Source organism: Terrapene carolina, unplaced genomic scaffold (assembly GCF_002925995.2).
Source record: "Terrapene carolina triunguis isolate 2854851 unplaced genomic scaffold, T_m_triunguis-2.0 Scaffold31, whole genome shotgun sequence".
Taxonomy (NCBI): Eukaryota; Metazoa; Chordata; order Testudines; family Emydidae; genus Terrapene; species Terrapene triunguis.
This window is the reverse complement of record NW_020664382.1, coordinates 2,656,725-2,670,994: the sequence shown is the minus strand read 5'-3', so window position 1 is coordinate 2,670,994 and position 14,270 is coordinate 2,656,725. Positions and strand designations below refer to the sequence as shown.

General features: G+C 38.2%; 1 protein-coding gene across 2 annotated transcripts in view; it reads right to left on the bottom strand.

The window, feature by feature from the left end:
* Positions 1-12,930, bottom strand: part of LOC113406481 (Down syndrome cell adhesion molecule homolog) — a 510,741-nt gene extending 497,811 nt beyond the window's left edge. For both annotated transcript variants that reach the window (XM_029911623.1, XM_029911625.1), the window contains exon 1: positions 12,813-12,930. In XM_029911623.1, coding sequence (XP_029767483.1) covers positions 12,813-12,915 — 103 coding nt within the window. In that variant the 5' untranslated portion in view covers positions 12,916-12,930. The remainder of the gene's footprint in view (positions 1-12,812) is intronic.
* Positions 12,931-14,270: the final 1,340 nt, after the last annotated feature.

The following is a 14,270-nucleotide window of genomic DNA, read 5'->3' as shown; positions in this document are numbered from 1 at the left end:
ACATTTAGAAATCAAGCTTACTGATTGTGATTGTCTGTGATATACTATTCAGAACTGCCTACTCAGATGGGGAAGTTGGGTTGGCATTCATGCACAGGTGTGGATTTTTTTCTCCTGAGAGGTCAAAGCTCATACCCCACTGCACTGCTGCAGAAGTGCTCAATTAGACATGAGGACAGTGGCTCACCTGAGACATCAGCAGTGCAGACATGAATTTTTAACTCTTCTGTGCAATGAAGCATCAGTTGTTTTCAGTCCAATTCACTGCATGAGATGGAAACATCAAGCTAAAATTCTTGTATTAATTATATCAATTTGCATAAAATTCAGATGGAGAAAAATGGCAGTACAGAGAAAGTTAATACACATTTTTCTGTGAACTGAATTTGATTAGATAGTTTTAAATGGATTCTGAATGTTAGAGGAACATATTGGAATAGACACAGAACCATTAAAATAGAAAAAAAACCCAAAAACAGGTAAGCACAGGAAGAGAGACTGAACTGAGATAGAAAAAAAAAATAGTTGCCATAGATATATACCTACATACTTCATTTCATGCACTCATAATTCTCTCCGGCAGCTGCATGATTAATTCAAAGATTTATTGATTTTTTTTCCTTGCACAATCCTGCTGACCTGCTTTTGTTGACAGGTCTGTGTGGATCACACTACTCTGTCAGTTGAAAGTATGGCATCATGTTGGTCTCCGTGGCCTGGAGTAAACATTTTTACTAGTTCAACATAAATAGCATTTGAATGCACGATAAAACAAACACCCTTTGTTTCTAATTGGGCAGATATGAACTAGAAAACCAGTAGCCTAAAAGCTGAGAAATATACCGAAAGTATAATGCATTTCTTTGTATTAAAATAGTTGTTTAGGGTTTCTCCTACAAGAAAGCCAACAGATTCAATTCTTCTAACAAATCACTAGAAAAAGCAAAGAAAATTTGGGATAGCCTCTTACTGAATGCCAAAAAGTTTTAACTGTTATTGTGTATACACGGGATGATCAATTATCATCAAGCAAGAGGATAGTGCTTCCCCCAGAAAATTAGGAGTAAGTAGTTCTGGTAATTATTGCACAGACCACTGGTTGTAAATTGACCCGTATTCCTAAGTAATGACTGATCATCTAAAACTTAGACTGAACAAATATATATACACATTTTATTGGGGTCTGCATTTTGGAGACCAAAGTGAAGAAACAGAAGAAAAGCTGTTCTTATGATATTTTTAGCCAGAGTGAAATCAGGAGATACCAGATGTATCAATAGAACTGATTTTCTAGTGATCTTTTCAGTTCAATTTTGACTCTCAAGAGAGATGGATGGATCAGAGTAAGCATCTGAATTTTGGATGTCTGTCTGAACCTCTGAACATTTAAACGTTTATCCATGGCAACAGTACTACACCCATTAATGGAGTTATTTTACTTTAACCAGTTAGACTGGTCAAAAAACTTCACCAGAAAATACTATTTCAAGCTTAATCAATGTCAATGTCAGTTGTTATGAATTCACTCCATATCAAAATAAAATACAGGTCAGACATCATTGCTAGTGAAAGTTTCTACATTTTACCACTTTGAAATCACAGCTAAACCACAAATATATAAACTTGGAAGGATTAGATATTTATCAGTAAATGCCAATTTCACCATACACACATAAATCAACACATATATATTTCCACCAGTGATAATATCAATTTAAATTTACAGATAGGCAAAGTAAGAAAAATGCAGTTTGAGAACTTAAGAGTTTGACTTAAGGATATTTAGTTTGTGTATTTTGACATATGATGTTGACAATTTATGTTTTAATGGTTATGAAGTTTTAACTTTTTGAAACTCAATGTCTGCTGTCATTACATAATTATTGTCTGGCACCCACTCCCAATAATTTCCCACAACTGTGAAAATGTAAAGAAATAAATACAAATAGGAAAAAAATGCTTAAAAATAAACATTGGTATTATCTATTAAAATGATTAAAAAATAAAAATCAATTTTTTATAGGACAACAGCTTTATGGCGTAATTGGTTCTGAGCAGCAAGGCATCCTTTCATTAAAATGAATGAGCTGATATGTCAATGTCATCCCTTCATATCAAATCCATCAGTGATCAAAAGGATGTTTTTCTCAGGTCAGTTTCAGAATTTTGTTGGAATCATCTTGAAAACCCAGAGGATACTCAGTATCTATTCACCAACATATATACATTATGTAAATATGTAGGAGGGTAAGAAGAGCCATAAGCAGCTAACAGCATGGCATAATAAAAAAAAATAATGCCATGATCACTATTTTTGATAGAATTGCAAAGTTAGGGCTAGATCCACACAGATGAGCACACCAATCCGCATCTGTATTACACATCATGGGATTGGGGGTTGAATGAGTAGAGCCCATGCAGAAATTATAGGCTTGGACAGTGCCTTGAACACAAACAAAGTCACATGGATCAAAAACTGTCTGAGGAATTGTAAATAAAGAAAAATAATAAAATTCAATGTGTCTGGTACAGGAAAGGAGTCCAGTGAGCGACAGTGAAGTTTAATAGTCCATTCTATCTTAATTCATATCTTTAATAAAGATCCAGTGGAGGGGAGGGGTAAACACCATGTTAATTAAGAGAGCAGAATATTTGGTAGTGCCATGAACTCCAGAAAGAGGACAGAGAATATAATGGGAGACAGAGTTGCAAGAAAAATCTTGCAGGCAATATGTTATTTAACCTGGAAAAATACAGATAAATTCAGGTACGTCTGGAGGGAAATAATCCAATGCGTAGATATTTCCAGTGAGAGAGAGAAACATTGCTGAAAGTACCTATTCATGACTGTGGATATCAAATTAAACATTAGTGTACAAAATAATAAGATAGCCCAAAAAAATCAAAACCAAAAACCAATATAGTTTGGCGCTCATGTCTTGTAACGTGATGTATTGCGCAACAGGCCGCCAGGCCTGTGCTGAGCTCCATGAAGGGTACTCCCATACATACTGTGCTGCAGCATTGCTGTAGGCCATATATTAGAATCATTATGAAATAGTCTGAGAATGTGAAAGCACTTTTCTTTGTGGCACAGGTCAGGCCCTAGAACATGGTGCTACTTTCTGGGCCCTTCAGTACCAGAAAGATGTGGACAAAACTGGAAGGAGAACCTGAAGAGAAATAAAATTGATTAAGGACTGAAAGGACTCCATCATTTGGAAGAATGAATTATTATGTATATATTTATATTTGGTGAGGCTATAATGACTAGGGAGTGTGGCGTGTAATTGCCTATTAATATTCCAAGGATGGTGATATAATAAAGGGAGAGTGGTTGTAACCAGGAGGAATGGCATTAAATTAGAAAGATATATAGAGATTGAGTGTCAGGAAAAGCTTCCTAATATTTGAAGACCTGACCCAGGAAGAAGATCCTCACTATTTCTCCTTCCCCACTCAAGGAAGGAAGGAAGGGCAGTGCCCCTTCTCCTCTCCAAGGTACCCATGCCACCTCTTCTTCCCCTCCTTTTGTGCAAGATCCCTCCCCTAGAGAGATTTGAATCCCGTCAATACTCCTATGCTCCTTACCTTTAAAAGGAAAAAGAAAAAAAGGCCGTGGAAGAAAGAGGGAAGAGATAGGGTGGAGAGATTTAAATGAAGGAGAAGGAAAAATAAATAATAAAAAATGCCATTTGCTTCCTAGGCACTCTTCAGTACTGACTCTACAGTACCTTCACCCACAGCTGTGTCCTTTCACTTAGTGTAATACAGATAAAGTAACCAAAGGTGGGGCAGATTTCTGCTCCCTGGATTTTTGGTACATCCCTTTCTGATAGATCCCTTGCCCCCTACTCCAACCTCCCACAGGCATCCATCTACATTCCCAATACTAAAAGGAAGAAGGGGCTGGGGGTGAAAAGTCTGAAAGGTCAACTATTACCCGGAAAGAAAATAACTGTGCTACTTATGTCCACTCCATCTGTAGCCACTCTAAGAAATACAAAACAAAACACTGCTCTCACAGCTGCCAACCCACCTCTTGCACATATGTTCTGCAATGCTAACTCAACAGTAAAAAAACATTCGCTATCCATGACCTTAAATCCAATGAACCCTCTTTCCCTTTGTCTACATTATCAAAACATGATTAGATGACTGCGGACCTGGTGTTACCCCATAGCATCCCTCCAGGCTATTCCAGACATCACCCTGTCAGAGGGCCAGAACCAAAATCCATTGAAGTAAACAGAGAGACTCCCATTGACTTCAGTGAACTTTAGACCAGGCCCAGAATACACAGAAACAGAGTAGCTGTCTCACTCCTAAAGAAGAAGAATCTTTCCTGGGAAAAAAGTCAGAATATTTCAAGTGTATCCCTTATTTGCAAGTCAACAAAATCTAAGTTAAAAGTCATGCCAAACAACTGACCTCCAGATCATGAAGGTTTTCACAGAGAAGCTGAGAGAGACTGTGGAAGAGTCCCAAAAACTCATTGCCCTAGGAAACTTCAGGCCCATGGAGATGACACATCTGATACAATGGTCCAAAATTTTCTATGCACCTATAGACCATGAATTGCCTGAACAACACATGTAATTGCTCACACCCTAATCTAAAAGTGGATATAGGAGATGAAAGTTCATCTCTATCTTGATCGGATCACTAACCCCTCCAATCAGACATCATAACCCAAATTCACAAACAGCAAACCTTAGTCACCACAGTCTGTCCTCAAAGACTAACAGATTGTGGTGTTTAGATGCTGCTTGTACAGAACTGGGAGCACTGGCTGTTGGGAGTCTGAAAGGACAGGAAACAGGAAGGAGAGGGGAGGAGTTGAGGAGGCTGGGAGAGTTACAAAGTGTGCAGCTACAGCTTGGAGAAGAGACTTGCACTGTAAATAAATTTCTGTTGAAGTTGTTAATACTTTGCCTGGTGGATACAACATTTTGGCGACGAGGATGGGATCTTCTGCCTCTGAACCCACCTGCACCCTTTCTGCAAAGCCCAGGTAAGCCTCCAATTGCTTTTACTGCCTGGATCCGTATGTCTGAGACTTATCTGCTTGCAATCAGTGTTACAGAGATTTCTGAAGTAAGAAAGCGTGCTCTGCTAATCCACTGCCTTGGAGCAGAAGGGCAGTGTATATTCTACACTTTTCCCCTTGCAGATGATAAATATGAGACTGCACTCACTGCATTAAAGAACTTTTTTGTGCCAAAAGTGAATGTAGTAGCTAATCACTACAGATTTCGCCAGCGTGAGCAGAAACCAGGCTGGACTAAAACCTGATCCAGATCATATCCTGGCAATTTCAAATGCTCCTCCTCCAACAGATTTGCAAACCTTACGTTCCTTCTTGGGTCTTACCTCCTGGTATGCAAAATTCATTCCCAATTATGCTTCTGTGATTGAACCGTTACGAGAATTACTACGGAGAAGTTCAACCTTAGTGTGGACAACGGATGCACAAGTTAGTTTTGAAAGGGTGAAAGACTTGATTGTACATAGTCCAGTACTTGCATTATTCAGTCCCGCATTGCCCAGAATTGTAACTACTGATGCTTCTGATTATGGACTTGCGGCTGTCCTCACACAACTTCATGAGGACAACACAAAGAGGACTGTTGCATTTGCTTCAAGGACACTAAGTAACGCTGAAAGAAAGACAGTTGAACAGAACCAAGCAAAGTCTAAGGCTTTCACAAACAAATGGCGGGGTGCTAAGGAACCAAAGTTTAAGTGTGGTTCCTTTGTTAGAATATGAAAACCTGGAATCTTACGCAAAGGGGACCATAAATTCACAGCTCCTCTTAAAATCATACAGAAGAAGGGACCTTACACCTATCGACTTTCTGATGGGCGGGTATGGAATGCTGCTTATCTTGCACCTGCCTATGCACCAAGAGGAGATTATGCCAACACCCAGTCTGCATTGGATGACTTCACTGTAGAACCAACACAAGACATTGAAGTGGAACCGGGGCTTAAAAGACGGCCTGTCAGACTCAGACGACCACCTGCCTGGACTAAAGACTATGTTATGTAATATCTACAGTGTTTTCAGTGTAATATTCCTGCCAATAGTATAGTGTCTTGTTTCATATTTGTTCCTGGGGTTAGAACAACAATGTTTATTTTAATTTGGAAAGTTTCTTAAGAGAGGAGGGAATGTGGTGTTTAGATGCTGCTTGTATTATTAGAACTGGGAGCACTGGCTGTTGGGAGTCTGAAAGGACAGGAAACAGGAAGGAGGGGGGAGGAGTTGAGGAGGCTGGGAGAGTTACAAAGTGTGCAGCTACAGCTTGGAGAAGAGACTTGCACTGTAAATAAAGGTCTGTTGAAGTTGTTAATACTTTGCCTGGTGGATACAACACAGATCCAGTTAAATTCCAAGGCTTTCTTATGAACCCCATAGCCAACTCATGGACCAAGGAGCGGAAAGTCTGGTGAGACATTATTCCTCCCTGTGTCCTCTGCTATTGACACACTTGTATCTAGACATATCCTCCCCTCCCAGTTTAGCATGGTTCTCAGATTATCACACTCTGATACAATGTAATAGAAAATATAGATGGAATAGATACTGTATATCAGCCAGTGGGAAGATTCTCCAATGAATGGGGGAAACAACATTGCTTGAGTCAGCTAAAATTGAACTATGTAAGTCACAGGAGAACATACCACAAACTTGCACTGGCAGGAGAGGTATACAAAACCTAATAGATCCTTCCCATCTCTAATTTCTATCATGTGGTACTCCCCACATTAAACACTACTACCAAATGTAGAAAAAGTTGCAAATGCAATAACCAGGCATTTCTTAAACAATGCAGTAAGTTACTTTTCCCTAATGGTTCCTTAGGAAAATAACTTTGTTGAAAGAGAAACCTAAGAAGCAATATCAGTTTTAGAGATAAGTGAGCTTTACAAGTCTGCATGAAGCTTGGAAAACATATTGCTGTTGCAGCAAACTTAAAGTCCAATCCTGAAAAATGCTGAGCATCTGCACTTCCTATTAACGTCACTAGCAATCAACAGAAGTTGCAGGTGCTCAGCAACTCTCGAAATCATGCCCTGAAAAAAAGAAAAAGGAGGAGGAGTCTGGCTGTGGCATTTTTCTGTATAGTATTACAATTTAAAAGAGTATTTTAAGTCCTTAGCTGCATTATTGATATTACATTAGATTATTCAAAAACTCTACATATGTTTAAACCTCTTTTACTGTCAAAATCAGGTCTAGCGATTTAGATTTTTATTCTGTTCAACTTGGACAATGAAAAATCTTAGAGCTAGAGCATTTGAAGTTATGTTATATGGCTGTTGATTGTTAGAGAGAAATGGGTGAATTTTGGATGCATTCAAATCTGGATCTCATCTTTGCATGTGGGACCATCTTCTATATTGCCAATATTTCTAAAGGACTATAATTTATATAGAAAACTATCTACATTCATGAATAATATTAATTAGAAAAATTAACCCATTTTAACCATGCACAATGCTCACTATTAAGGAGAAAAATGATCACCCCAAGGATTTTGAGATGCTGCCATAATCTCCAAATATAAGTACAGATGAAAACTTCAGTTCTGTATCTTAGATACCACTATGTGGTAACTACTGGCAAACAGGACTGCTGACCATCAGTCATTGCAATTCATAGAACTCTTGGTGGAAAGAGATCCAAGAACCCTTGGAGCCTTCTAAAGTTAAGACTTAAAGAATGTGGTGTAAATTATGCAATTCATTACATTAAATGCAGGTCATTGTGCATCACTGACACATTCTCAAGCCTTGGTCCGCTGTGTCTAATTTATGGCCCATGGAAAGTGCAGAGGCTCAAAGATCCAACAGCTGTCATCCTCATGTCAATCAAAGCCCTTCAGGGACTTGTTTACCTTTCATAGTTCTATACCTTTCGTTCAAAGCTGCTATTCTTTCACTGCTACTTAAATCCCCACAATAAATACTGTCCCTCTTCTTTTTCTACCTTTTTTAAGTCATCCTATTTTTCACACAACTCAGATCCTTTCAAGGTTTGTTATTAGACAGGAAAAGTGGGGGAATTTACACAGAAGGGTCCATGCACCTCTTATTAACCTCATTAAACTACACAGGCCCATTAAAATCTCAAAAAAACCTCACAGTTCTCATCATCTAGCTAACATGGTATTCATAATAAACCAAGAACAGATATAAAGAGTGTGTGTGTTTAGATTATATACAGCTACCCCTTCAAAATGTAAAATTGCAAATATTTTAATATAAAGATTTTTATAGACAATATTATTGAACTGTTTTGTTTATATTTTTTCTTTTTCTTTTCACTTCTATTTTCTTCTAATGCATATCATAGTACATCCTTTCTGCTGTCTTTTCAGTGTCTGCTTTCCCTTGTCTGTTTAATGTTATAGGAAAAGCAGACAAAGTTTCAATTTGTTTGTGTCTCATACCGTTGTAACCCCCAGAAAGAAAGGTTCTCTCTTACTATGACTACAGTTTATTTACCCTCCTCCCTTCCACTCTTTTCCCTCCACTTAATCTTCTCCTTCCTTGTCCCTTAATGAGCAGCAATGCTTTTAAAAGCAAGCAAGCAAGCAAGCAAGCAAGCAGAGAGTTGGTTTTACATAGAAAAAAAGGACACCTAACATACTGTGTAATAGCGGAGCATCTGAAACAAGGATTGTGGCTCAGTTGCAAGTCCCTTTATTCTAAAATTCAGGATGGGGTCTCCATATATTTTAGTATCTGAAATGTTCACTCTAGATTATATCTGAAAGGACTGTATGCAAGTGTAACTAATTCAAAAGCAAAAATCACTCTTCTAAAACTAGAACATGCAGCACCTGTTAAGAGTGCTGGCTTGTTTACCTTTTTTAGGAAGTCTCACACTTCCCTCCATAGGTCTACGCTTGCTGTCTTACTTGTGTGTTCTTCAACAGATAATCCTTATGGGAGATTTTATTTTCAACTTTCTCCCTTTTACAGTACTGTATACTTAGTTTTATTCCACTGTTTCCATGGCATTTTGTCTAATACAGTCTGTGATAATCTCCAGTAAATATACATCCCTAGCAGATTCCTTGTAGTGGTTTCTGCTCATTTTAACTTTCCTTTCTGATGACATCCGCTACTCTCTGATAATCAGCCATATTTCTCTTTTAATCCTATCCTGTCACTAATGTTCTAATATTAAATTGTCAGATGCAAAAACATACTATTGCCTATTTCTTTTCAACACTTCACAAAAGTTGATCAGACACACATGGGAAAGTTGTTCTCATATTTGGTACCTATGTTAGTATACATTTTCCCTCAAAATATTGATCACTAGTAGAAAACAGATCAATAGTCCTGTTATGTCTTAGCATCCTATTCATCAGCACTGGGAATCCAAGACTTTGAGGTTAATCAATATCTACCATTTGAGTTCACGGCCATATTATTGTTGAATTGATCATGGAGAGAAATCAAGGCAATTGTCTCATAAAACACGTCACTTTTTAAAAAGCTAGCACTATTAAGCTGCTGCTAAAGTACTGTGATAGTAAACAGCAAACCCTACAGTCATTCTAGTTAAACTGGACTGATGTTCCCTGCCTCCCTTTAACACTGGTACTGAGGAGTTCATCAGAACAACTGTAATTAAATATAGACTTTATATTTGATCTGGCAAGATATACTAAACAACCTTTTAAAGAGCATCAGTTTTAATAGATAGTTTTTACTTGCTTTGTGACTGCACACAATTTTTTTTTCAGATATACTATTGTAGGATCAGAGCCATGATAAATATATTAAGTCTTCATTTTTAATGGCTTGCTGTACTGTTTCTAAAACAAATAAGTTCCAGATGTAATGGCTTATTAGGTGAATCCACCCTAACCAGCTCATGGAAATGCAGTTCCACACTTTTTTTCTTCCAGGGACATAACCAAACTGGACTTAATGGAGGAACAAGACACGGACAGGAATGAATGGTGATACTGTACTGCTCTCTGTGTCTATAAAGATGCTTTGGGAGGAGGAGAAGATTTTTAATGGATGCAGCTTCATCAATTAAAAAAGTCAAAAGTCCTATGAGAAAAAATGTTTAGGCCCAGCTGATCAATAAAGGACTATTATTATGTTCCTTCATAAGAACATAAAAATGACCATACTGGGTCAGACCAAAGGTCCATCTAGCCCAGTATCCTGTCTTCCAACAGTGGCCAATGTCAGGTGCCCCAGAGGGAATGAACAGAACAGGTCATCATCAAGTGATCCATCCACTGTCGTCCATTCCCAGCTTCTGGCAAACAGCGGTTAGAGACACCATCCGTGCCCATCCTGGCTAATAATCATTGATGGACCTATCCTCCATGAATTTATCTAGTTATTTTTTGAAGCCTGTTATACTCTTGGCCTTGACAACATCCTCTGACAAGGAGTTCCACAGGTTGACTGTGTGTTGTGTGAAAAAATACTTCCTTTTGTTTGTTTTAAATCTGCTGCCTATTAATTTCATTGGGTGACCCCTAGTTCTTGTGTTATGAGGAGTAAATAACACTTCCTTATTTACTTTCTCCACACCAGTCATGATTTTATAGACCTCAATCATATCTCCCCTTAGTCGTCTCTTTTCCAAGCTGAAAAGTCCCAGTCTTATTCATTGCTCCTCATATGGAAGCCATTCCATACCCCTAATCATTTTTCAGCCACTAGAAGGACAGATGTTGAAGGCAGAGGCTTGACTAACTAGGTAGACTGTTTCTATGTTCTATGTAGCCATTGTGGCTTCCAGAGGAGCAGCATTCCCCTCTACAGTAGTAGGGAAGAGGCTGCAGAAACATATATTGTACTCTAGACTTCAGAATTATGAGAAAAATTGAGCCATCCAAAGATGTGGTGGTGTTCCAACAGGGTAGGAATCAGGCTGTGAGGAGACAAGTCACATTGGTGAAATTTTTCAAGATGTTCTGAATTGATAATTGAGAATGCAGGAACTTTTAATAATATTAAATTATCTAACTTAATAGACTATTTTAAGATTAAGAGAAATTAAACAGAAACCCATGTAATTATCTGTTTGGTAATTTTAATTATATTATATAGTCTTTTAACAGGTTACAATAATAATAAAGATATTTGTAACATTTAATGGCTCAGTCCTGTTCTTTAATGCATGACCACAAATCACATCATCTGTATTGTATTTGCAATCCCAGAGTCCCAACTACTATAACTGGATTTGTGGTTCTTGTGTTCAATGGGGGTCTGCATGGGTGCAGGTTTCTACCCATGAAGATCAGATAGTTGGATCAGAGCCCACATGGGACAATGTAAAAAAATGGACTAAAGTGGATTTAGTGCACTTAAAAACTATACCGATATCAGTGGACAAGGTGACTGATCACTTTAAAATACTACATTTCTGTACCAAACGAGTCTATTTTCATATTGTCTCAAAAATATGTATGAAGGGACAAGCCATTTAAACAATAGTTTTACCAGAGACAGGAAGTCAAATTTAGAAAACAAGATATATAGAAACAAAGAATTCCATTTCTATCAGCACCACATTTATCCAAAATGGAGGGTGGTTAACCTAGGAACTTACAATCTTTAACTCATTTCATCACATACTGTAGCATAGTATAAACACATTCTTAATATACAATGCACTGACATTTAGCTCTGATTATTGTCCCCTTGCTGCAATACTCAACAGCTGTACTTTCACATCCTGTGTATGTACATCATTTACTTGAGCATATAATAGCAGATGTATTCTGTGTTTATCCGCATAATACACATTTCAGCTGTAGTACAACAACATGCACTTTCCATATGATACAGTCTATATACACATATGTTGTTCTATGGATTTCTTACATACTATTAGCTAGAAAATGTTGGATTGCTACGGTGAAATCCTGGCTCCCCTGAAGTCAACGGTAGAACTCCCACCATTGACTTCAATGGAGCCAGGATTTCACTCCTAGACCCGTTTGTGAGGTTAAATCAGTTCAATGGGATTCTTCTTTTTTTTAAATGGGATCTTTGCTGCATCTATACATACTTTCAGTACATATTGTAGATGTTTTGCGGAGTCCTAACTAGAAAATTCAATTATTTTCATGAAAGTTTGCAGTTTTCCAACAGCAAAGTAAATTTTCTGTACACACAGCAGTGCAGATAGTTCTTTTTATAAACATACAGTTTAACTTCAATATATGCATAAATATATTTGGCTTACATCAAAAATGTTATTATATTATGTCTGTGGATAGTATATATAAGCTTTCATACTGTGAAAGCTTCCAAATGTTGTTTATAGGCATACCTGATACAAAAATATTATTGAAATATGGGAGTCAATTGCACATATCATTTAAAAGAACCAAAATAAATGCAACTCAAAATTTCTTTTACTCCATAACTAACTTCACCACTAGAAAACAATCACAACCCAACAAACAGATTATGACACTCAAAACAAAAAATTCTATGGCAAACAGAATTTCCTTTAAAAAAACCCATCATGTCAACACTACGCCACAATGCCAAGAAATTCTGATTTTGTGTCTAGTGTAAAACAAAATACATGTTAATTTCCCTGGGAGCAAGCTAAAAAAAGCCAGAGCTGTCTCAAAGCTTCAAGTCACACCTAATCACGAGGATGCATCCGAGCTAAATGTGCTATACATTAATTACAGTGGAAAGATGAAATATCATTCAGCTATAATCAACACAAAGGAACCATTGAACATTATGGAAAACACAGAAACCATATCCAATAGGGAAAGAAAGCCATTAAAGCCTACCTGAGACAAGTGAGACTGTGTCTTTCTCCCAAGAGACAACAGTGATGTATGCCTCCACAGAGGAGGGGATAATGCACTTGAAGACCGCTACATTGCCTCTCATGGCTTTCTGGTCCTCCACACGGACTGTGTAGGGTTCCCGTAAAACTAAAATGGAAGAATAGTGAGTTTTTGTTAATGAGTGAGATGGTAAAGCCAAGGTAGAATTAAATAGAAAGAAGTCCTGTCTGGAAAGACAGGTGGGTATCATTTCCCCAAGGACTGAATGTAAACAACACATTTCCTCGGCCTTTATAAGGGAAAGCAGAAGATGAGCTCATGCCCATCACTCCTTTCACTTTCACATGCCTTACAGCAGGCTTAGTCAAAGCCACAAACCCAAAATGGTGGGATCGTGCCCTGCTCCAGTTCTTGCATTGATCTTGCACAATTCACCCAGGATAAAGACAAATTAGGCAGGCAAGTAAAATATTATTAGACTTTCTTCATCCTAATGGCAAGGGTAAGAAAGTACATTTCGTGTCTTGGCTGGTAAATCTGTGATAATTTTACACTGCTGGTCTCCCTGAAAGAACTCCAAGATCCTCTTGTTTACTCCAATAGTATATTATACCTCATCACATTTCAGTGTTCATCCTCTAGTTAATTCTAGGTGCAAGGGGGAAATCATTTCCCAATAGAAACAGTCTCCACATGGAAAAAATGATGCTCTGTCTCATGCCAGCTTGTTTAGGTTCTTATACCATACTTCCTTCAGAAGCTCAGCGTTCTACTTTACCAGAGGGAGCACAGGTTCCCCCAATACTGGTGGGAGATTCCCATATGGTGGTTCCGTTGAATTAAGCTGCCAACCTTCTCTTGGTGCGAGGATAAGTGGGACAACCAGAAGGATGGGAGAGAGGAATTTAGGATGGAGGAGAGCGAGAAGAGTTGAAGGTGCTAACTGTGGAATCAACAGAGGTGAGTGAGAGGGAAGGAAGGAGGGTGCTCAGATTTGCAGAGAAGTGAAGCGTGTTAATAGACTGAAGGTCTCAAAGGTTGAGCAGAAAAGTGAGGGTGGACGTGGAGTGGGCAACACTGAAAGAAATAAGGTAGTGATCAGAAAAAGGAAACTCTGATAGTGAGGTACATTAGTGGGAACAGTACTAGTGACCCTGCTGGCAGCTTGGAGAATTGATCCAGAGATGAAGGTCAAAGGAAGATGGTAGGGAGTGGAAGATGCAACAGCATCTACCAGGTCAATACGACAGCTGAGCATTTTTGGGATAGGGGGTGGAAGATAAATAGGAGAAGAGGAAATCCAGGCACTGTAATCAATAAAAAATAGAGATGAGAAGCCTGTGGACAGTAACTAACAGGAGAGGGAGATAGAGATTAATGCCTGATGGAGTACAGTTCAGAAGTGGAAAAGGTGGGAAGTGGCATGAGTGAGACAGTAGGAGCTCAATACCACCATTG